This window comes from Lissotriton vulgaris, chromosome 11, assembly GCF_964263255.1.
Source record: "Lissotriton vulgaris chromosome 11, aLisVul1.2, whole genome shotgun sequence".
Taxonomy (NCBI): domain Eukaryota; kingdom Metazoa; phylum Chordata; class Amphibia; order Caudata; family Salamandridae; genus Lissotriton; species Lissotriton vulgaris.
The window spans coordinates 1,106,232,297-1,106,258,535 of record NC_141699.1 but is presented as its reverse complement, the minus strand read 5'-3'; the positions used below and the strand labels follow the sequence as shown (position 1 = coordinate 1,106,258,535).

The 26,239-nt window shown below is 42.4% G+C and overlaps 1 protein-coding gene across 1 annotated transcript in view; it reads left to right on the top strand.

Moving 5' to 3' along the window:
• LOC147684247 (putative cation-transporting ATPase 13A4) overlaps window positions 1-26,239 on the top strand; it is a 446,726-nt gene that overhangs the window by 189,646 nt on the left and 230,841 nt on the right. The window contains exon 10 of the mRNA XM_086944647.1: window positions 25,706-25,876. Coding sequence (XP_086800773.1) covers window positions 25,706-25,876 — 171 coding nt within the window. The remainder of the gene's footprint in view (window positions 1-25,705; window positions 25,877-26,239) is intronic.

Genomic DNA, 26,239 nt, shown 5'->3' with positions numbered 1-26,239 from the left:
TATCGTTCTATTTGTTTGTGGCAGTTTGAAATCTTTTAAAGTTTTTTCACTTAGTACATACAGCGAGTCTTCAATTAATATGAGACCCTGGTTAAATATGTCATTACTCATTGGTATTGATTCATCATTTGTTTCTTGACGCCTATTGTGTAGTATATCTTCACACAAATCTTCTTTGTATTGGTCCCATAAAGTAAGAGGATCCGATGGGTTACAAAACAGTAGAATAGTAACAAATAATTCACGTAACTTAGATGGGGAATGTGAAAGTGCAGCATCACCTAAGGTATGTTTCCAATGTTGGTCGTCTTCAATGAGTCCAAGTTCTTTACACGCTGCTTGATAGGTAGGCATTAGTTGTCCGTTAACAGTTAAAAGAGTTTCAAAGCCTGTAGGTCCGCGAACATGTTGTAAAAGAATGCGTAAGTGGAAACACTCCGATTGGTTTGGGTGAATAGTGTACATTCTACCAAGAGCTGAGTCTTTTTTTACACCAGGGTGTCCTAATACTTGCTGTCCACGTTTTCGCCGTTTAAAACTTGAATTTGACCATGTATAGTATTGTGGTACTTCTTGGTATAGCAATGTTTTTGCAAAATTGTCTGTGGCACACAATTGGAAGAAGGCAGTAAGCGTTGTGTGCGTTGGGTTGTGTGCTACATGTAGAATGTTCTTGTCATTGAAATAGACTCTTTGACCATTTTCAAGATGCACAGCTAGATGTGTGACAGTGGGATGGCGTTCATGAATGTGAAACTCTAGAATACGCCACACTGCTTCGGAAGTGCTAATATACCGTCCATTTAGATATGTGTCTATTTCATTGTGTTTGTTTTCAATAGCAGCAGTTGCTTGATCCGAGCCTTTGTTAATATATTTGCAAATATATTTGATAGCTTTAACAGATTGGCAGTATTCAATATTAATGTGAGCATTGAAAGTGCGACAGAGTATTGGGGAATATGGAACAACCCACTGATTATTGACAGTGACTTCCTGTCCTCTGACTGTCATTGTGATAGTATGTCCACCATGTTCGGTGTTCCTTCTACGATAAATGGGGTAGCCGTTAACCCCAGTTTCGGTCTCATTAATGAGAGGGCGTGGGTATTTTTTGGTGCAAATCCCGTTTTTCATACATGGTGAAAGAATGTTGTGTTCACCACAAGGACCGTGTATCATGTTTTTTTTGACAATAAGAAATAGTTTTGGATCGTTAATAGGATCAGGCAGCTCTGCCGAGATAATGAGATCAACGTCATCTGCATTAATTTTTGGTTCAAGCCACAATAGTATGTGTACATGAGGTAGTCCTCTCTTTTGCCATTCAATAGTAAATACGTAAGCTTTAGCAGATCCAAAGATACTCTGTTGTGTTAATAGTTTCATTAGTGTTTTAACTTTTAAATTGAAGACCCGTGCAACTATGTCATGTCTATCGCATGGTTTTTGTTTTGGGAAGAGTTGATCTTTAATTTCTTGCCAGTCTGGATTGCATGTGAAAGTAATGAATAAGTCTGGTCTGCCGTAGTGCCTGACGTATGTCATAGCATCTTGTGTTTTTTCGTGCATGTACCTTGGTGATCCAGTGAAGGTAGCTGGTAAAATAACGTGCTGTCCAATGTCTTGAGCTTGTACATTGTGATCTTGATTCACAGCATCTTTTAAATTGATGTAGTTGTCTACACGTAGTTGTTTTTGATTGTGCCTGATAAAGTGTAGTCTTTCTGTGATCATTTTGGCCATCATATCTACAATGTATTGATTGAAGAGATTGCGGAACCAATGCAAGGTATTGAAAGTTGTATTTCTAACCATAAGAGTATAGGCATAGTACTGCATGCAGGTAACAGTTTTGTTTGTTGCAGAGTTTCTTTGTGGTATATTGAGACAATAACCATCTTCACCTTTAGGGAATAGGATGGGGTATTGTAAAGGATCATAGGATCTGTGCAATTCAGATACTTTGCGCAATACTCCCTCTCGGGTATGTAATACAATGTCGCGTGGTCCCTTGTCCTCATTGACTAAAAGAACTGCAACTTCATCGGTAGTTGGTGCATTATATCTTCCGGCATGTGTATTTGGTGGACGTTTATCAGCGTGTATAATAATGCGCAAATCTTCCTCTTGTGAATTCATTTCATAGTTGTACTTTAGTGAATGAATGTATGTGTTATGATGGTGCAATGTGTCTTGTAGTACTTGTATGAGGTCTGTGTTCAAATTTGGCACCATGTGTGAGCGTGTGTCTATTTGTTGCTGTTGAGATAGGAAATATATTTGTAGGAACTGTGGTGCTTTCCCTTCCATTGGCAGCATACTTCCAATCAAGTGGTATACCTGTCCCTGTATTTTAAATGTCGGCATGAAATTTCCTTCCCGAACTTCATTTGCACCAAAGGATGTCATTTGGAATAGAGTATTATAACGGCATGTGTTTGTTAAGAAATGATTAGAAAGTGTATGAGTGCCATCCAGTAGTTGTCTAATGAGTGGCGGTGGATCTTCAATGTTGTTTAGAATTACTTTTCCTGATGAGCAGCAAAGGCCTTTAGGCTCTGCCTTCCATTTAAGTGCATTGCAGTGAGTACAGATATTGTTCATGAGTCCAATTTGTACATGTGGATTGTTGCTGTAGTCATGAAGTGGGTTGTAGTTGAATGCAGATCTGAGAGTGTGTGGGTGTTGTACTGTATGTTCTTCTTGCTGTGATTGCATAGTTTGAGTTGTGAAACTTTGTTGTTTTTGTATGTTGTGTGTCTGCAGTGTTTGATTGGGAATGAATGTGTCAGTGTTGTCTTTGTTAGTGTTGTTAGTGTGTGTGGTCTTAGAGGTCGTTGGCTGTGGAGTACTGTTATGATGCTGTTGTGAATGTGTTGTATTTGTTGTTTGTGAAAGATATGAGGTTGATGGTGCATCGATGTTTTGTAATGTCTCCTCATTATTTGTTTGTGTAAGTCTTATACGCTTGTTTGTGTTTGCACGTTTTTTGTATGTAGTCCGTGAAAGATGTGTTTTCCTCTTCACCATATTGAAATGTATGTGTTTTAAATATTTACAAAAGAGAGAGTAATGTAAATACGTTGATGTTCACTGTTGCTTTCCCTAAATGTTTTCGCGTAGTAATGTCACAATTGTCACTTTCCCCTGATGTATCTTAACGTCTGCTTTTGTAATCTGTTGACGTGTAATGTGCTCCTTATGTTTATTGTAACTTGCACACTTGTCACAGTTTACTCCTGGCAGTTTTTGCTACCTAATGTTTTTTTTCTGGTCACAATTGTCACTTTTCCCTCATGTATCGTAAGGTGTGGTTTTGTAATCTGTTCACGTGTAATGTGCTCCTTATGTTTATTGTAACTTGCACACTTTTCACAGTTTACTCCTGTCAGTTTTTGCTACCTAATGTATTTTTTCTGGTCACAATTGTCACTTTTTTCTCATATATCGTAAGGTGTGCTTTTGTAATCTGTTCACGTGTAATGTGCTCCTTATGTTTATTGTAACCTGCACACTTGTCACGGTTTACTCCTGGCACTTTTTGCTACCTCATGTATTTTTTTGGTTCACAATTGTTAGTTTTGCCTCATGTATGTTAACGTCTGCTTTTGTAATCTGTTCACGTGTAATGTGGTCCTTATGTTTATTGTAACCTGCACACTTGTCACGGTTTACTCCTGGTAGTTTTTGCTACCTAATGTATTTTTTGTGGTCACAATTGTCACTTGTCCCTCATGTATGTTAACGTCTGCTTTTGTAATCTGTTCACGTGTAATGTGCTCCTTATGTTTATTGTAACCTGCACGCTTATCACGGTTTACTCTCTGGCAGCTTTTGCTACCTCATGTATATTTTTTGATCACAATTGTCACTTTTCCCTCATGTAACGTAAGGTGTGCTTTTGTAATCTGTTCACGTGTAATCTGCTCCTTATGTTTATTGTAACCTGCACACTTGTTACGGTTTACTCCTGGCAGCTTTTGCTACCTCATGTATATTTTTTGATCCCAATTGTCACTTTTCCCTCATGTAACGTAAGGTGTGCTTTTGTAATCTGTTCACGTGTAATCTGCCCCTTATGTTTATTGTAACTTGCACACTTGTCACGGTTTACTCCTGGCACTTTTTGCTACCTCATGTATTTTTTGTGGTCACAATTGTCACTTTTCCCTCATGTATGTTAACGTCTGCTTTTGTAATCTGTTCATGTGTAATCTGCTCCTTATGTTTATTGTAACCTGCACACTTGTCACAGTTTACTCCTGGCAGCTTTTGCTACCTCATGTATATTTTTTGATCACAATTGTCACTTTTCCCTCATGTATCTTAACGTCTGCTTTTGTAATCTGTTCACGTGTAATGTGGTCCTTATGTTTCTTGTAACCTGCACACTTGTCACGGTTTACTCCTGGCAATTTTTGCTACCTAATGTATTTTTTCTGGTCACAATTGTCACTTTTCCCTCATGTAACGTAAGGTGTGCTTTTGTAATCTGTTCACGTGTAATGTGCTCCTTATGTTTATTGTAACTTGCACACTTGTCACGGTTTACTCCTGGCACTTTTTGCTACCTCATGTATTTTTTGTGGTCACAATTGTCACTTTTCCCTCATGTATGTTAACGTCTGCTTTTGTAATCTGTTCACTTGTAATGTGCTCCTTATGTTTATTGTAACCTGCACACTTGTTACGGTTTACTCCTGGCAGTTGTTGCAACCTAATGTATTTTTTCTGGTCACATTTGTCACTTTTCCCTCATGTAACGTAAGGTGTGCTTTTGTAATCTGTTCACGTGTAATCTGCTCCTTATGTTTATTGTAACCTGCACACTTGTTACGTTTTACTCCTGGCAGCTTTTGCTACCTTATGTATATTTTTTGATCACAATTGTCACTTTTCCCTCATGTATCTTAACGTCTGCTTTTGTAATCTGTTCACGTGTAATGTGCTCCTTATGTTTATTGTAACCTGCACACTTGTCACGGTTTACTCCTGGCACTTTTTGCTACCTCATGTATTTTTTTGGTTCACAATTGTTAGTTTTGCCTCATGTATGTTAACGTCTGCTTTTGTAATCTGTTCACGTGTAATGTGGTCCTTATGTTTATTCTAACTTGCACACTTGTCACGGTTTACTCCTGGCACTTTTTGCTACCTCATGTATTTATTGTGGTCACAATTGTCACTTTTCCCTCATGTATGTTAACGTCTGCTTTTGTAATCTGTTCACGTGTAATCTGCTCCTTATGTTTATTGTAACCTGCACACTTGTCACGGTTTACTCCTGGCAGCTTTTGCTACCTCATGTATATTTTTTGATCACAATTGTCACTTTTCCCTCATGTATCTTAACATGTGCTTTTGTAATCTGTTCACGTGTAATATGCTCCTTATGTTTATTGTAACCTGCACACTTGCTATGGTTTACTCCTGGCAATTTTTGCTACCTAATGTATTTTTTCTGGTCACAATTGTCACTTTTTCCTCATGTAACGTAAGGTGTGCTTTTGTAATCTGTTCACGTGTAATGTGCTCCTTATGTTTATTGTAACTTGCACACTTGTCACGGTTTACTCCTGGCACTTTTTGCTACCTCATGTATTTTTTGTGGTCACAATTGTCACTTTTCCCTCATGTATGTTAACGTCTGCTTTTGTAATCTGTTCACGTGTAATGTGCTCCTTATGTTTATTGTAACTTGCACACTTTTCACAGTTTACTCCTGGCAGTTTTTGCTACCTAATGTATTTTTTCTGGTCACAATTGTCACTTTTCCCTCATGTATCGTAAGGTGTGTTTTAGTAATCTGTTCACGTGTAATGTGCTCCTTATGTTTATTGTAACCTGCACACTTGTCACGGTTAAGTCATGGCACTTTTTGGTACCTCGTGTTTTTTTTTGGGTCACAATTGTCAGTTTTCCCTCATGTATCTTAACGTCTGCTTTAGTAATCTGTTCACGTGTAATGTGGTACTTATATTTCTTGTAACCTGCACACTTGTCACGGTTTACTCCTGGCAGTTTTCCTAATGTATGTTTTGTGGTCACAATTGCCACTTTTCCCTCATGTATCGTAAGGTGTGCTTTTGTAATGTGTTCACATGTAATGTGCCTCTTATGTTAGAATTTTCCTTGTACTTGTGTTTAGTACCTGTTTGTAAATTGCACACATCACTTTCCCCTTGTCACACACAGTATGGTACCTCTCACATTTTGTTTATTGTTGATACTTGCACAAGTGCCACCATTGTCTGAGTATTGTTTATTATTGTGCCTGAGTGTGCCTTTTGAATTATCCCTGTACTTGTGTTAAGAACCTGTTATTAAGTTGGACACACCACTTTTCTCTTTTAATATACAGTATGGTACCTCTCACATTTCATTTTTTGTTTATACTTGCTCATGTGCCACCCTTGCCTGAATATCGTTTTTGTTGTGCCTGAGTGTGCCTTTTGTGATGCTGTCACAGCATCACGTCTGTGCTTCTGTCTGTTTTGAAACTCCTGCACCATACGTTTTTGTCGAACTAAAAGCTTTAAAGCCAACTCTCTGTCATGCCAAACCCTGCCTCGAAAACACAGCGTGCATAAATGTCACATAGTTGTGTTTTTATCTGGTTGAAATCGAATTGCAGCCGCCTGCCTCTTTAAATTGGGCACTTCAATGCACCGAGGGTCTGTTAGTCAGCTGGCTGCAGTATTTATACAATGCGAGAGGATGAGCAGGGCGGAGGTTAATAAATCCCACCAGGCGCGTGCTTTGAGGCACTATGAGGCTGCTTCCTCGCCCAGCACCACAGAAGTAGTTTCAGGCATGGCTGTCTAGTGCGCTATATAAAGACGCATTTGTCTTTCATTCTAAACTGCTGAAGTCCGTGTCATAAACTTTGCTTTTGGCACGGTCTGTGAAACATGCATATGGTGTTTAAATGCGGTATCTGAAACGAAGTTCACTTTGCTTTTGGGGCGCTCTGTGAAACACGCATATGCTGGTAAAATGCGGTATGAGAAACGAAGTGCTCCTTCAATAGTGTGTGCGCTATCTCAAGAAGTCATTTGGAATGTCCACGCTGTGTAAAGGACTCATAAATCAATCCTCCTCGCGTTGAACAAACGGAGCCTTGTTTACTGCCTGCCCCCTTTATAACGTGTTTGCCCAATGGTTACAGAGTTTGTATTTGTTTTATTCTAAGTTGTGTGTGTGTTTCATTATCAGTGTTGTGATTGGTGAATAATGTTATTAACCCAGCCCCCTGTGTGACGTCATTCTGGAAGGCACTCCCGCTTTAGCCTTCGAGTGTAATGCATTGCAATTTAAATATGGTGTTGCAGTACATGAAGCCGGCAATTATAAATATGGGTCAGCGCTATATGAAGATGTCGTTTGGTAATGTCTGCGCTATTTTTAAATGCATAATGCAATCCTTAATTGCGTTTTTGTGATAGCACTCGTTTTTTAAATGTCGTGTCAAATCTGGTGGATGTACATGTCCGATCTCGATCTAGTGTTTGGTTTTAAATTATGTGAAAGCGCATTTGTGCTCTAAGTGTGCAATGTAAGAGGCGCTCAATGTGTGCAATATATGGAGCGCTCTATGTGTGCAATTTAAACTTGCCCTCTTTGCCTGTGACCACATATTTTGTTTTTTGACGCCCACAGCCACATTCTTACACGCGACCACGCCCCCAAGGAACTACTTTTTACACTTTTGGGTTTTGTTATTTTTTAATATATATGGTGTACACATCTATAGCCTATGTCCTTCTGCTATATCTCCCCTTTCAAATGGTGTATTGGGTGTAGTGTTTGGTGCATTACTTTTGAAGTTTACCTGGCTCAAAGTTTTGGGTTCTCTCTTTATAATAGTAGTATAGATATTCAATGCATTTGATCCTTTTAAAATCTCTTATCATAGAGCCTATATTTCTTCTAAAGAGAGAGAGAAAAGAAAAGAGACGTTACCCTATATTTCAGTATTGAATGTTTACCCACTAGAACCTTCTGAGATCTCCCTCAGCAGGGCCTGAGCCTCCTCAAGGTCTGAAAACATGAACAACTTTCCCTTTACTAAAACTCTGAGTTTTGATTGCTGGGCAATTGATGCCTGCGCACCATGAGCTTTAAACAAATGCAGTATTTTTACAAATTCTTTTCTCTTGCGAGCTGACACAGCGGTCATATCAGAGAATATATGAAACTTGGTAGTCTCGTTCACTGGATAGCTTTTGACAAAATCCTCTCTTTTATTTGGAAATCTGCAAAGTTCAGAAAGATGGTTCTTGGTATCGTAGAATTTGGAAAAGGTTGCGCTGGACTCGATGGGCTTTTGTGATGGTAAGGTCGCCCTCAAGCTCAGTAAGAACATGCTGTTTGATAAAAAAGTTTACCCACCGGAGGGGTTGGGAGCCTTCTATCACCTCTGGAACTCCAACAATCCGGAGATTAGACCTCCGCAAATGATTTTCAAGCTCTTCCAGCTTTTTCTCGAGGTAGTTTTTCCTTTTTGCTGCCTCCTTTACCTCTCCCATGGCCAAGTTAATTTGATCCTCCAAAACCATTATTCTGGCTTCTGCTTCCTGTAGTCTCCCGGGAAGTCCCAGCACCCCTTCTTTGATTTTCCCTAACCTCTGATGCAGAGCAGCGATTTCCATTTGTTGCGTCTTTTTCATTTCGCGGACCTATTCCAAGATCAAGTTCAGCATCTCCTTGATGTCTAGCTGAAAGACCCCTCCAGTCCCCAAATTTTGATAAGGATTGTTCGATTGGCCTTTGTCTACGAGGATCTTGCCTTCAGCCCCAGGAGCCAAAGGGGCCAAGCCATCTTCTAAGCCATCTTCTGAGGGAAATTGCTTCTGTAGGTGAGTTTGTAGTTGAGGTAGAAGTTGAGCCTCGGTGGGACTTATTCTTGGTGTAGCTTTTCCCACTATATTCAAAATACTTGGGGGTGTTGGATGGGCTAGAGGTGCTGTCGATACTTGCGTTAGGGATTAATTTTGCTGCAAACGCGGAATTCCAGTCGGATCTAGTCCCAGATTTCCTTGGGTTATCATTGCATCCCAGCTCTTGGGAGTCAGTTTTTCTTGTGATCCCGTTGGAGCTGATCCCGGCCCCAATAATAGAGTAGTAGGTGATTCGGAGGCTGAGGCTGAGGTTACAGTTAGTGGAGGGGATTGTGAGATCTGTAAAGTAGATTTCTTCATAAACAGTGGATAATCCTTCACTCCTTTGCAAGCTTTTCCCGGATCATCCTGCATAGAGTTATCTTGAGGAGATGTTGATACAGCAGTTTCAGTGTGCTCCGGTGTGGTGTGGACCAGTTCTGGCATTGATTTAGGCAACCATTCACGTTGGGGAGAAGCAAAAACGGAGGGGAACTCATCTTCAGAGATCTCCGAGGTACTATTAGGATCAGGGGAACTGTAATTATTTTCTTTTTCTTTATTGACCCGAAGTGTGGCTTTTCTTTTTGCCTGTGCCTGACGAGTTTTACATTTGAGGCGGGCCGCAGCTGCAGCTGCAGCATCTGGTTTACTGGGCTTACTTGCCATAGCTGCATCTTCCTGGGGTTTCCCCATTGTCGTACCTTTCTCCTATATCCCCTCTTTCCTTTTTTTTCCTGTCCTTTTTGCCCTGTGCTTGCTGCTTTCCTCAAAATGGCTTTTTACTTCTTCTTTCTCAACCCTTGGCCACTTGGCCACTAGGGCTTCAGGTCTTTTATATTTCCTTTCCTCCACAAAAGATTCCAGAGAATGTCTCCTCAACCTCCTTATGCTTTAAAGTCAGGCTCCGCACCCCTTGCACACCTCGCAGCTGACTTCACGGTCATAAAAAAGAGGTACACCCCCTTCCACACCTCACCTCACCTTCAGAAGCTACCAAGTACTGTCCTCGCCACTGCCGCTCCTCCTAGGACTTTTTTTTTTCCACAAGCGCATCCCCTCCACTAAGTGCGGGCCCCAGCAGGCTCCGGACTGCAGACCAGCAGAAGGCGAGACTCTCACCCGAACCACAAATGGAGAAACGGAGAAAAGAACTGCGGCACAATCCTTGGTGCGAAAATCCTCAGGCTCCCGGGCTTAGAGTAACTGTGCAGGATGCAGTACGCCAGCCAGCGTCCACGTGGCAAATGCTGACCGCCATGTTTATGGGGGGGGTGGCATCGGTCACTCACGGCTATCCGGAGGCGTGGTCCTTCATGCTACTCAATCTAGATGACAACAGGATGTCTTATGGGGCATTCCAAGCTTACAGTTACTTAACACCCATTACAAGATGCTTCTGTCCATCTTGTAATGGGTGTTAATTGTAAGCTTGGGATGCCCCATAACACATCTTTCGCTTCAGTTTGATTGTTGTCATCTAGATCAAGTCGCAAAATGGTTGTATTAAAATACCCAGCTAATACTAGATAGGGTGTATGAGGTGTTGCGTAGTAGTTCTGCTAGTAACATTACAGTTGTGACCTCTGTCCACCTCTTAATCTATTGTAGATATCTGTATTGACCTTGGGACTAGTCTGCAAGTGAATGGCAATGATATCAGGGCAGACAGTATGGAGAACCTGTACCTTATAGTCTATGTCTTGCCTTATTTATATGATTAACCTTCCTGATGGCTCGCCTATTGAACCATGAATTGCCGGGATATAATAATTCCAATTCCCAAGATGAAATAATGGATCTATGGACCAGGTGTTTTTTAAATAGGCGGATGTCGTATAAGTCTACTAAGCTGCTCTAGTTCAGAGAGAGACACTTAAGAGCTTAGGCCCGCAATATTTCAGGATCAAAAAAGATATCTTGGATCCTGCTAGGGGTGGGAATACTCGGTCATCGGGGCCAGCAATACTAAGTTTATCATTCCTTTGGCTCGTTGAGGCTCAGGTAGGTTGGAATTCAAAAGAGGTGCGTGTTTGGTAACCTTTCTAGAACATTCAGGGATCCCATCCTGATAAAGCTCTTGGAAAGGCCTCCAAAACCATCAATCTAACTGTCATAGTGGGTACTCCTCTGTAGGAGGGTGAAGGTGTTGGGCAGACTGTGATAGTGATTTTGGGGCCTTATATTTTTTCATATAATGCTCCAAGAACAATTATTTAACGTCTAATTTATGATTGGAACCAATTGTGTGAGGGCATTTGTACAAATCAAGAAAACCCAAGCCATAAAGCATGTCCTTCAGATACTTTAACCAGTGGATTTTATCTGCCCCATCTAATAACAAACAAATACAGGTTATGGTCAAACCTGCCTCTCGGGATGTCAAAATATTAACCCACAATAATAAAGGAGCTAACTCAATCAGATCTTCCAAAATGGTATCCCAAACTCCTCATGGCAAATTAAAGTAGCTGTGCCTCCTGGGACTGAAAGCAATCTGCGAAAAAATTGATGTTCGAGGCATATGAGCTGCAGATTGTATACTTTTGCATAGATCGCCATCTGGTGTCGGGCTTGGATGTTTGCTCTTTGCTTTTGTCTTGGAAGAAGTCTTTGTACTCATGAAGAAGATGACTCCTCCCTAGGACGACAGTGCCCATGGGGATCAACTCCATCCTTAAATTGTTTTTTTCGGCCATTGGGTTTGGATGTGAATTGCTGCACTCCGGGTCGATATCTCTTCAAATCCCCCTTCGACGTGCAATCTCTCTCCACTTGACGGTATTGTCTCGATAGCATTTCCAATTTCAATGTGCATCTTAAAACAAACTCCTCGACCTCAATCTTCGAAGTGGACAATTGGGCCTCTCCGCAGCGACCATGCCTGCAGCCAATGGAAAGAATTCCCTTCAAAAAATGCCCCAGGTGTAGTGATGAGTTCCCACACACAGACTTGCACAAAGTGTGTAATCTCTGCCTCTCCCCGGAGCACAAAGGTAAAAACTGCAAGGCCTGTGCATTGTTCAGGTCGAAGAAAAACATCCGTGATTGTCGGGCTTCACATCACGTAATGTTTCACGGGAGCAGTTTGATTCCGGACATCTTCAAAGCAGACACCAGTATCCAGCCGGAACAATCAGGTGATAGAGAACTCTTCTTGGTCTCTAAAAGCCGACGACTCTGATGCCGAAGAGGAGACAGTCACCCCAGCTCAGCAGTCCGTGAGTACCGATACCCCCTTCCTGAAACATAAACCAAAGGCTCCATTAACACCCTCGCCCTCCAGCTTGGGTCGACACTGACAACATGCTTTAGATGCCCCATCCCCGGGTCTGGCTATGAAACCTAAACATAAGACTTCCGTCACGAGCCAACCCCATTCCAGCGCCGGAAAGTCCTCCTCGGCGCTGAAGCAACAAGTCAAACACTTGTCTGTCCCGAAGACAGCCTTGATGCCAGACCCCTCGGTATTGAAGCATAACAAATACAAACACTCGGAACCGAAGAAATCTTCATAGCGGAAAAAGGCTTCTGACTCTGGAAGCCGAAAAATGTTTTGGAGCCGCAACAACCTAAAGAGTCCAAGACCCCACAGAAGGACTCACAAACTCCCTCCAAAGAAGGTTTGGACCCAAAATGTTCGACATGAACAAAGACCTTTTGCCCACATAGCCTGCACTTGACTTGACAGATCCAATACAAAAAACTCTGTTTATTGATCCAAACATGGGCAAACTAATCACAACATCCCACATGACGTAGATACTTGGGGTGACTACTATACAGATCCCGACCCTAATAATGATCCTTATCTCTATCCACCTAATCCATCACCACCAGATGACAACACTGGGTTTGCGCAACTAATCAACAGGGCTGCCCAATACCATGGGGCTGGAAACCTTCGCAAAAAATAAAAAGCACCCTGCCAATGTTAAAAAGCTTGCTAAAGCATGCCCCAGAAGCTTTTAAGGATCCAGTCAGTACCAGGGTTCTCAACCCCATGGTGGATAATAAATACAAGGCAGCTCCCAATGACTCAATTTACATTAAAAGTCAGATTCCCTTGGATTCCCTTTTGGTAACTAACACACACAAGCATGCAAACTCACAGAGTACAGGTGACACCCCCCCTTCCAATAAGGACTCCAAATTAATTGACACAACCGGGAAATGTATTGCGTTGCAGGCTGCAAAACATTGGCGGATCACCAATGCCCAAGCTTTATTTGCCAGGTATGACATGGCTCACTATGACAAGCTTCAAAATCTCATGGAACACCTTCCTGATCAGTACAAACAAAAAGCCAACAACCTTATCCAGGAGGAAATCAATACCAACACCTCAATAAAATGTGCGCTCGATGCGGCCGATACAGCATCTTGCGCAATTAACATTAGCGTATTGTTGCATAGACACGCTTGGCTCTGGGTTTCTGGATTCAAGCAAGAGGTTCAGACTGCTATTTTAAATCAACTGTTCAATCAGGAACATCTTTTCGGCCCCGCAGTTGACACATCCCTAGAAAAGATGAAGAAGGATACTGAACTGCTAAGTCTATTGGGGCCTTACAGTTCCCTTCCCCTTGAGGCTCTTTTCGCTGCTCCTTCTACAGAGCCGGCTCTAAAACCATGGGTTCAGAACATCCCTCCTCCTCCTACAAGTGCGCCACTCACACATCCCCGAAAGCATACTTTCACGGAGGATACAGAGGCAGCAATAATTAAGGAAGAGGTCAAGGCAACAATAGTTGGACCTCCCCTTCTACTAAACAGTGACTCCCTTGCACTTCCCCTGATTATCCCACTCCTGTCGGGGGACATCTCTCACAGTTCCTACCTGTCTGGAATTCCATCACAATAGACAAGTGGGTAAGACAAATTATCCAGTATGGTTATTGCCTGGAACTCACTTCTTCCCCCACAGACATTTCTCTGAGAGAGCATCTCATATCCTTGGAACATCTAACACTTCTCCAACAAGAGGTTCTCTCTCTATTACAAAAATATGCAATAGAACCAGTCCCCTTGCCTCATCAAGGCCAAGGGGTTTACTCCCTGTATTTCTTAATCCCAAAACATTATGGCTCCCTCAGGCCTATACTGGACCTCAGACAGCTAAACCTCTACATTCAGTCGGATCACTTTCACATGGTCACTCTCCAACATGTGCTCCCACTACTTCAACAGGGCAACTTCTCTCCACTCTGGATCTAAAGGACGCCTACTTTCATATTCCCATTCACCCCGCTTACAGGAAATATCTCAGGTTTGTGGTTGATGGTCAACACTACCAGTTCAAAGTCCTCCCATTCGGGGTCACTACAACACCCAGAGTCTTCACCAAATGCCTCACAGCCCTCTTAGGGAGACATCAGATTCATGTCTTCCCTTATCTGGACAACTGGCTCATAAAAGCCAAATAACACAGCAGCTGTGTGCAACACACACACAACACAATTCAGCTGCTTCACATCTTTGGATTCACAGTAAACGTTGCCAAATCCCATCTCCAACCGTCCAGCATACAACAATACCTAAAGGCTACAATAGACACTTCAAAAGCTCCAGCATATCCCAGTCTAGTGCGGATAAGTGCCATACAGACTCTAATCCAAATATTTCAGCCTCAACACTCACTGCCAGCACAAGTGTCCATGCAGTTATTTGGGATGATGGCCTCCTGCATTCTCCTCGTACCTTATGCAAGACTCCAAATGCGTCCCTTACTGGAATGTTTTCAGTAGTACCAGGCTCAAGGTCAGCTGACAGATTTGATGTTGATGGACGCCCGCACCCATCGCTCTCTGCCGTAGTGGAACACATTAACCTTTCCAAAGGGCGGCTGTTCCTCGACCCGGTTCCACAGATAGTGCTAACAGCAGATGCATTGCTCACCGGATGGGGAGATCATCTTCAAACCCATACCACTCAGAGCATATGGACCCCCAACAAAGACAATCCCACATAAACTACCTGGAATTGTTATCAATCTTCCTAGCGCTAAAATCTTTTCAACTCCACCTCCTAGGCAAAGCTGTCCGTGTCTGCACAGAGAACATGACAGCAATGTACTACATATAGAAACAGGGGGTAATACACTCCCTGCAGCTTTCACATCTAGCTCAAAGCATGTGGAGATGGGCCATTCCGCAAAACATACATCCCCTTGCAGAATACCTCCCAGGTGTACACAATCAAAAAGCAGATCTGCTCAGTCGTCAGACACAGCAGATCCACGAATGGAAACTTCATCCTCAAGTTCTTCTTTCATTCTTTCACATGTGGGGCCACCCAGAAATAGATCTGTTTGCCACACACCAAAACGCAAAATGCCCTACCTTCGCGTCCAGGTTTCCACACCCATTGTCAAACGGCAAGGCGCTATGGATGAACTGGTCAGGCTAATTTGCTTACGCGTTTCTGCCTCTACCACTCATTCCGTTAGTGGTTCAGAAACTCAAACAGAATTCCCTCCAAATGATGCTAGTAGCTCCAACATGGGCTTCACAACCATGGTTCACAACCCTAATTGAAACTATCAGTAGTTCCTCATCAAAAACGACATCTCTTATCCAAGCATTTTACTTAGAACCATGGAGAGATAAGACATCAAGATCCCAATCAACTCAACTTTGCGAAGTGGCACCTGAGGTCTTAGAGTTTGGCTTCCTACATTTTCTGCCAGACTGTATGAATAACATTAAAGAAGCTAGATACCCTACCACCATAGCATGCTATGTGGAAAAGTGGAAAAAATGTGTCATTTGTTGTAAAAGCAACAAAAGCAATCTACTAGTTGCTTCTATTCAGAATATTATCTGCTACCTCTTGCATCTACAACAATGTAACCTAGCGTATACATCTATTTGGCTACATCTAGCTGCCACAGCAGCCTATCTCCAAAACAGACAACATCTGTCTTTGTTTTGAGTGCCTGCTATCAAAGCTTTTATGGAAGGACTTAAGAGAATAATTCCACCCAGAGTTCCACCCTCTCCAGTGTGGAACCTAAATGTGATAATTACCAGGCTCATGGGTCCCCCTTTTGAACCTCTCCACAAATGCGAACTGCAGTTCCTCACTTAGAAGGTAGATTTTTTGGTTGCTATCACATCTCGCAGGAGAGTTAGTGAACTCCCGGAATTAACCATACAAGAACCATTTCTACAAATCCATAATAACAAAGTGGTTCTTAGGACTAAAGGCCCATAGGAATGAATGGGGAGTTATTCCTTATTTGCGATTAGCAATTTGCTAATCGCAAATAAGGATGCGATTTCAAGGGTGCCAGGGGTGTCCAAAGGACACCCTGTAGCACCCCTGAAATGAAAATGTAGACTGATGTTGCGCACACACATGTCCAAAGGACATGTGCGTGTGTAACATACAACTTAGAAAAATGCTCTAAAGCGCAAATAAGGAATAACTCCCCATTCATTCCTATGGGCCTTTAGGCCCATAGGAATGAATGGGAAGTTATTCCTTATTTGCGATTAGCAATTTGTTAATCGCAAATAAGGAAGCTGTAGGAATCGCAATTTATTTTGCAATTCCTACATGAATCCCATTTTGCAAGTCCTTAATAGCGATTCCTTAATAATCGCTATTAAGGACTCGCAAAACGGGACAATGATGAATCTGGCTTATTGTGTGGCTAGAGTGGTAATCAGCTTAGGCTATGGTGATGAATGAAAATGCTTGCGGAAAAATCATGCACCACATTAAGGGCCCGATGTAGGTAATCCCAGATTACCGATTCTTAAATACCGAATCATACCGATTCGGTATTTAAGAACTGGCAATCGGGATTTAGGTAATTTTACCGATTTCATTACCGAATCAGTATGATTCGGTAATTACCGAATCGGTATTTACCGATTCGGTAATTGCCATTCATTCCCATGGGCCTGTAGGCCCATAGGAATGAATGTCAATTACCAAATCGGTAAATACCGATTCGGTAATAGGGGGAAACATTGAAGGGTGGCAGGGTGTCACTTTGACACCCTGTTGCAACCCTCAATTATGTATAGGTGCACATGTTGCAGACATACATGCCATTATGTCATGTATGTCTGCAACATGGCACCGTTTAAAAAGCAAAAAAAAAGCTTTTTAGAGGGTTTTCATTATTTACCACCAACTTCTAGTTGGTGGTAAATAATGACTTCTTAAACCCCTGTAGCACTGATTTAAGTGCTACCTACATGGCAAAATACAGATTCAGTAATTTTACAGAGTCTGTATTTTACCGAATCGGTAAAATGACCGAATCTGTATTGTGACATGCCCCTACATCACAAAATCAAAATACCGGTCGGTAACGGCCGAAATGATCGAATTTCGGCCGTTACCGACCGGTATTTGCCTACCTACATCGGGCCCTAAGAGAGCAGATGATCTTGTGATGGTTATTTTTGCCATTTCTAATGGACAAAACTATGGGGTCGATTAGGATCGCGGACGGACTTGCGTCCGTCCGCGACCCCAGAGCAGGAGGGAACCTCCGCATGGCATGCGGAGTTCCCTCCTGTGCAATTAGGATGTGACCGCAAGGGTTGCGGTCACATCCTCTATTTTTAACATTGCGGCGGGTGGAGCTTCAAGCTGCACCCGCGGCAATGTTAAAAATGCACGCATTGCATTTGCATGCAGTAAGAGGCAGGCACCGCGCGGTGCCTGCCGCTTTCTTCATGCAAATGCAGGGGGGTACCATAGGTACCCCCCATGTGCACCCCCATCCCCCCTTCACCTAGGGGGCCCGCAACGGGCCCCCGCAGTGAAGTTCCGTATGCTTTTCCACGGCGGAAAACCCGCAGCGGAAAAGCATAATGTAAAGGCCATCCTAATATGGTGGACGGTGTCTGGAGGACACCGTCACCATATTAGTGCTTTTCCGCCGCGGTTGTAAGCCGACAGCGGCGGAAAAGCTGCGGACGAAAACCAGGACCCACCAGCCATCCTAATGTGGCGGTGGGGCTTTGGTCAGTCCGCTGTGGTTTTTCCGCATCCTCGGGGCCGGCGGTGGCTTCCGCCGGCCCAGAGGATGCGGAAAAACCGCAATCATAATGACCCCCTATATGTGCTGTGTTTACTGAACCAGGCCAAGGCATGGGGATCAGAGGAGATATATTGTTGAGGTTAGGCTGACTCAAACAGCCCTGCAATGGCCCCTCGCGGCGGGATGCCTGGCTTTCACCTTGCGGAGACCCTGCCGGGGTTATCTCACAGGGGAATACCAGGACGGGTTCCCTAAGCAAGCACTTAGAAACCACTCGGTGATTTGCGCTATATAAATTCCTGTACATTTACATTTACATTTACATGCAAGAGACGCAGAGAAACTGTTTTATTTAGTCTGGGTAAAAGTCGTCTCCGTCGAGTACAAAACATAGCAAGGACATCGCATTCTAGTATGGGTCCCTGAAACTAACAGTGCAGACTACGGAACAACAATGTCTAACTATAATAAATGCGTGCACGGCATTTCATTGTGTTAGAGAGAAATATGTTCAAACCACCATCTTGGAAAGATGTTGAGTTAAAAAGGAAAACCAAAATGATGGAGACAAAATGTAATCCCTGTAGCAATGATCATTTTAACATTATCACCTCGTAAAATCGGCCTAGTACCATGCAATTACAGGTACAACCCCAAAGAAGGGACCATTTTTTTCTAGCTGTAAAACCACACAGAATTCACCATTCATTGGGGTTTTACCGTATGCATTTACTACGTGGCAAATGTATACATGGCCCTGTGGTTGCCTACTTTAGATCACCCTGCCCCATACTTTGTTCCTCTACTGCCTCTAAAACCCAGTGGCCCTGACACCAGTGAGGCTCTGCAGGTTTAAGTCCTGTCAATTTTATAATGAAACTAAGTTGCATCTCCTTCAGAGGAGATGTCCCCCTGTGCACAGCTCAAGTCATCCCATGAAAGGCATGCAAATCAAACTCAAGGTAATTGCCACATGCAACACTTCCAACGTAATATATCTTCTCAAATGCCCTTGTGGTCTGAGTTATGTTGGACACACCAAAAGAAAGATCCGCACCTGTATCTTAGGGGAAACATCCTTAACAAAGGGGTCAGTACACTGCAATGCTGTTACATCGCGGTCTTACGCCATTATGCCATTACAACGCAAGTCTTTACATCGAATTGCACCAGATGGCGTGCTAACATTAAAAATAGTGTAGTTTACTATCCCAACACCTTCCCTACTGATAAGTGAACTGGAGTTGGAATAGTAAATTACACTTTTCTAATAGCATGCCACCTAGCACAAGTCGATGTAAAGACTTGCGTTGTAAAGGCATAGCGTGGTAACATCGCAGTCGTTGTAACGAATGCGATGTAACAGCACGCGTTGTAATAACACGCGTTGTAACATCATACAACCGATCTTAGAGCACAAGAGCAACATACATACCAGAATCTCAAATCAACTGTGGCGACATTTTTTGGAGAAAAGACGTAACATCAGTCAATTAAAATTTTTGGTTCTAGAGGTTATTGAGAGAAGAGAAGGATGGGACAACAACAATAGACTGTTACAACGAGAGAACCATTGGATTTGGTTCTTGTGCACGATGCAACCCAATGGGTTAAACGACTGTATGGAATTTTTGTGTTATTTATAAGAGACTTTTTTCTAAACTGTCACATTAATTTAATTGTACTCTTTTTTCACATATATATCCAGTGGTGGTATACAGTTTTTTAGACTGACATGGTTATTTTATTTTATACTTGCAATTTTATGCAGTGATTCATTTACATTTAAGTGTGTTTTCGTCTTGTTTCAACTTTCATAGATGGCATTAATATTGTCAGGGTGATCACTTCCTTGCTGAACCACTTTGGCAACTCGAGTTATGTTCTTCCTTTTTATTTTGTTTTCACCCTCTGTCAACATGGCACCCGTGGTTTTCAATATGAACCCTTCCATTATGTTTATGCCGAGATCCCTCCCGCAACCGCATGAAGTTTACTTTCCTCGTATCAGTTACCCGCCTGAGCACATTGCTTCATGCTCGCGAGACTTTGGGCCATATGTATCATCAACCTGATTTGCGATTCCCAAATAGCGATTTTTAAGAAATCGCAATTTGAGGATCGCAAATAGGTATGTATGTACAAAATCAAATTTTTTTTGCGATTTCTTAAAATTCCTTCATTGCGATTAGCAAATTGCGAATCAGAATTAAGGAATACTTTCCCATTCATTTCTATGGGCCAGGAGGCCCTTAGGAATAAATGGGAAGTTATTCTCAATTTGCGATTCGCAATTTGCTAATCACAAATTGAGAATAATTTCAAGGGTGCAGGGGTGTCCAAAGGACACCCTGTTGCACCCCTGAAATATGCATGGGTGCACATGTGGCACAGATACATATCCTAAGGGCATGTATGTGCGTCACATGGAACTTTGAAAAATGAAACAATTTGCATTTTTCAAGGGATTCGCAACTTACCACCAACTAGAAGTTGGTGGTAATTTGCGATTCCTTACGGACATTTTGCAAATTTTTTTTGCTTCATACATTCCATTTAAGGAATTCCTTAAATGCAATTGCAAAATAAGGATTCGCAAATTTTATGATTGATTGTTTTGCACCACATTTTGCTTCATACATACCATTTAGCAAATTCGCATTCGCAAAGTTGCAAATGCGAATTTGCTTGATACATATGGCACAATATTCTTAAGTAGTATTGCATAGCACTTCGTCTAGTAACAGTTCTTGGCGCACCTTATGATCCGCTGTCACTGCAGCAGGCATCAGGTATTGTACATGGCCAGTCAACTTTATTTAAACCGGAGGGTTGTCATGAGTAGATTGCTTCGCGCTTACGCCAACTAACATCACTGCACGAAGCTTCTACAAACACATCCTTTGTAAGTACTTAGCCTATATTTGCTGTGGCACACGCAATCATTTTTTCTGTTACCTTTATTCGTATTGGGTATGCCTACTTGTTTACCGTCTGATATCGTTTTTTACAGACGAGCTGTGCTCTAAACTTCAGCGAATTCAAAGTAAGAGCGCGTTACAGTTTCATATCACTTGGAGCACGTATTCTCACTTTACATTTGCATGCTCTTACAACTACGCGGTTCGCAGCGTTTTTGAAGTTCACCGACTTTGCCACTTTTCAGCGTTCTCAGTATTTGGAGCCTTTTTAGTTTCAAGCTTTAAGTTAGATTTTACACCTGTCAGAGTGTATTCGAGCTTTCTCACACCACCGAGAACGCTGCACGCCTACACCCCATTGGGATATAAGGATCTTTTTAGTGATCGCACCGATTCTTTCGTGACTGCACCCAGTGTTTTCTTCTTGGTTAGTCTTGACAGTGTACCTTGATTCACATGTCTGACTGTGCACATTGTTTATCATTATTGTATATTTTAATTTTTTTGATGGTCCTCCTGTAAGAATTGCGTTTTGGTTTTAATTTTTAGAGATAGCTTCTGACGAAGGGCACTCTTGCTGCTCGAAATGCATCAGGGTTTGATGTGAAGATGATTAAACTATTCATGGATCATTTACTCTAAAGAGACATTGATGAGAAAATGTACATTCAGAGACCTTTATGAGACAAACATTATAAATTAAGATTTTTGATGTGAATAAAACGTCTAATTTACAACTTACCCCCCAAAAATACTTCACATTTTTTTAAAAATTGCTTTTCTATTTCACTGCATTCTGGGTAATAAAAGCACACCAATATGTAATACTTCTCTCTCGCGTGAGGTCTCTCTCATTCTCATTCTATTCTCTTCTTCCTTCCTTACTTTCTCTCAACGCTTTGTCTCATGTCGCTACCCTTGCCCTTTCTTCCATTTGCCGTTACTCTTTTTTTCTCCTTATTTCTCCTAATGCTTTCTGTTTTTCCCTCTTTTTTCCTTTCTCTATATTTGTCTGTCTCTAGCTCTCATTCTCTATTTCTTTATTTGTGTCCCTCTCTCTTTAGCTCCTATCTCAACAATTCCACTCTCTCTCTCTTTTTACTCTTCTTAATCATCGGATAGCTGGGAATATTAATTGTGATTTCTTAAGCAAGTGAAGGGGGGATGCCTTTGTGGCAGAGTGAACTCAACACAATTTTGCATAGATTTTAAAATATTGAGGAACATTATTTGTGTTCAAAATCTCACTTCATTGACTCACTCTTGAGAATGTGTTCATTCACAAGAGACCGATGTCTGACTGTCAGAGAAACAAAAATCCAGCAGGGGACCATGAGGGAGAGCTAAAAATGTTATCATGGAACGTGGCGGGCCTGGCCGGAAAATTCCATAACAAAGAATGGAGAGAGTTCATAGGGGGTTCCAGATAATTTGTCTGCAAGATACCTGGGCACTTGAAAATAACTCTTTTCATATGGCTGGTTATAAATGTTTCTTTGTGCCAGCACAAAAGGCTGGCTCAGGTAGAGCTATTGGAGGCCTGGTGGTATACACAGACCTTAGCATGAAAGGGGTATGGACGAGCCCTCCGCGGCTAGCTCATAATATACAGGGGCTACGGTATGTAAGGCCGGGATTCAGATTAACATTGTTTAATCTATACAATGCAGGGATGGTGAATGGGGAACACCCCACATTACAGGAACTAGACCACAGACTCCAACAGGAGCTAGATCATAGACAAGGGGCCATGGAAAAATCTCTGGTAGTTCTGGGGGACTTAAATTGTCATCTGTGCCCAACATTGTTCCCACTGAATGCAGATTGGTCCCGGTGCTCCTTGGAGAAGGGCCCACATTTCGAACATTCCACAGAAGGTTTAGATCTTAGTAACCAATTAAAGACGTCCGACCTGGAACACACAATTGATTTGGTCAGCCTTGTAGAGGACGGGTCCCTTACCCCAACTTTTAAAGAAAGAGGTTGCTCCTCCTACATAGATTATATCCTGGTGTCTAGACACGCAAAAAAATCAATTAGTACAGTAGGGATTGAGTGGAGTGGATTTAGCGACCACAACCCCCTAATTTTAACATTCAAACAGTGGGGCCACTCTAAGTTTTGTCCCCGAAGGATAGTGTGTTGAAGGCCACAGATAGAGGAAGGCGCCTTAGATGGGCAAAAATAGATGGGGAAGCGTTTTACAAAGAGCTAATATCACAAGGGAAGGCACAGTTTGAGGAATGCCTAGACCCCATGACCGAGGGGAGAAACTTGCTTGGGGCATTTAGCTTAGTGACCAAGTTGGTGGATGGCCTATTAAAAACGAAAGCGCCCAAAAGGAACAAACTGCAGCCGAGGTGGTTCGATGGAAAGTGTTCACGAGCCCTGAGAGATTTAAAACTTAGCCTAAAAACTAAGCCCAGGGACTCTTATAGAATAGGACAGTGCAGACGCATGTACAAAAATGCACTGAAACAAAGAAAGACCTCCCTACAAATAGAAGCCTGGGCAGATCTGAGGGAGGCGGGGAAAAGAAGGGATATGTCCCAATTCTGGAGGATTGTTAACAATCCCTGCTTTCAGGACAGTAATACCCCGAGATCGGGACGACCATCCTACTGGAACAGTGGGTCTCACACTTCGAGGGTTTATATAATCATAATCAGGACACAGAAATGGACTGGGTGGTGGACGGCCAGCAGGGACCAGGAATTGAGTTCACCCTTACAGAAATAATAGCTGGGATCCAGGGCCTCGCACGTAACAAGGTGCTGGGCCTTGATGGATCCCCACCTGATTTATACCTGAGTAAAGTAGATCTTTGGGCCCCCATCCTCACAAGAGTGTTTAACACTGCAGTTCACTTCGGTTTGCCCAGATCTTGGTCTACTGCGGTTATTGACCCTATCTTTAGGAAGGGTAACAGGGACAACCCGCAATGTTACAGACCATTTTCTCTGATGGACGTCTCAGCAAAAGTTTTGGGCCGGGTAATTCTTCAAAGGCTTATGGACTGGACTGAGGAACACCACCTAATTACTGATATCCAGTATGGTTTCAGAACAGGAAGGTCCACAAGCCATCAGTGCCTTAATTTGTATTTGCTGGTTGCTAAATACACTAAAGCCAGCAATGAGGCCATGTATCTGGGCTTTGTGGAGCAGCCTTCGATCATGTGAACATGAACAAGTTATGGGGCCTGATGAGGGATATGGGTATTGATCTAGGCCTAATCCATATCCTGAGTGAATTACACCAGGACACAACAGCTAGGGTACGTTACAACACGGAGGGGTGGAACACAGATACATTTCCCCAATACTAGTGGAGTGCGACAGGGTTGTATTCTAGCTCCCTTTCTGTTTTCGCTCTAAATTAATAACCTAGAGCAGGCATTGCTGGCTTTAAACTCGGACTGCCCAAAAGTAGGGTAGCGTCATATTCCGGTACTTTTGTAAGCGGATGACGCGGTCCTGCTAGCACGCACACCAGGGGGACTGCAGTGCTTAATCAACGGTTTTGTAAAATTCATGGGGGCGCTGGACCTGTCTGTAAACCTGAGCAAATCCTATGTGATGTTAGCTGGCACCAAACCGTGTATAAGGTTCTCGTATAGAATAGGGAACCACACACTAGAGAAGGTTAAGACTTTTTCCTATTTTTCCTATTTAGGGTTATTATTAGACGGGGGGCTCACATTTAGATCTTTAGTGGTGGACCGCCGTTCAAAACTAATCTCCACGAATGGTGTCATAGCAAACTATGGTCGCAGGTTGGGTCGTTGGTCCCCTGAACAGGTTCTGAACCTTTATAGATCAATAGGATGTGCAAGAGTAATGTACGGGTCGGAAGTCTGGGGCTACGTGAATGTGGATCAATTGCAAGTTGAGGAAAACAAATACATGCAGAGGATCCAAAAAGTTCCTCAGTCCACCTCAACTGCATTTCTACATAGCGAACTGGGGTGTCCATTTATTGAGGATCAGATCAGGGCAAGACCCATATTGGCTTGGTTGAACACCTGGTCAAACCCGGAGGCAGGCCTAGGTAGACAGATCTTGGGAGACTGCCTGCAGACGGACAAAGGGTTACTTATCCCATGGATAAACTATGTCAAAACCACCCTGGAAAGTGTGGACCGGGAGGATCTGTTCATCAACCCTAAGATCATTGTACCCTCGGATAAACTAAAAATCAAAAAACTGTTAACCGATCATTATGTGAATCGCAGATCAGCAGAGGACACAACTAAACAATCCGTAGTTGCCCTCAGTCTAATAAAACATGAGGGCATGGAGCCATACCTGTACTTGGTTCATAACACACCCAACAGATTTCTGATGACCCGTTTTAGGTTTAACTTACTACCACACCTATCAGCGGATCCTGCAGGATTCAAGCCAACAATTGCGCAGAAGGGTGCTTGCGGCTGCAACAGTAGGTCTCCGCAAGACACCCTTCATTTTGTTCTGCTGTGCCCCTTTTTTAATTTTCCCCGGTGTAAATATTTGGTACAAATTTTAAAGAGAGAAAAATTTAGGCACGCTAAATTGGCTTTACTCTATTTACAAAGAGTTAATGATCCATGAACCCTCCATTGCATTATGAACTTTTTTGAGGCTCGCCGTGAGGCTAAGAAATACAAGAGGAGTTAGCTAAAACTATGTGGTTTTTAAAAAAAAGTATCTGTCTTTTTTAACTTTTTTATCTATTTGTAATGGTAATTCCAGATGACTGCTAGTTGTAATTTAATTCTATTTTTACTCTATATATATATATTGCACTTTTATGATGTATCTTTTTTTATCGAATAAAGAATTACTGAACTGAATGTGTTCATTCAGCCAGAGGTATATAAACAGAAAGTAATGCAGAAGCATACTTTTCCTTTAAAGGGGAAAGCGTTCCAGTCACAAAGTCGCCATTACCTGAAGCAGACAGCTCCATGCCCTGGAAGGTGTACAGTGGAGAAGATTATAAGAGGCACATCCTGTTCTGTGGCACCAACCTCATCCAGAGCAAGGCATCTGCTTCCGGCCCCGCGAGAGCTGTGGTTCTGCAAACTGGTAAGTTTCCTAACTCAGCATTGCCTTTGTCTGTGATATTAGTTTCTTCCTGGCACATGCATCAACAATGCCATTTGCGATTCCTTATTAGCGAAAAATAAGGATTCGCTAATAAGGAATAGCAAAAGGCTATGCATGTAGAAATCGCTTTAAAAATAGCAATTCTAAACATTTCTTAATTGCAACTCGCAAATTGCGAGTTGCAATTAAGGAATACCTCCCTATTCATTCCTATGAGCCTAGAGGCCCATAGGAATGAACGGGAAGACATTCTCAATTTGCGATTCTCAATTAGAGAATCGCAAATTGAGAATGCAATTTCAAGGGTACCAGGGTGTATAAAGGACAACCTGTTGCAACCCT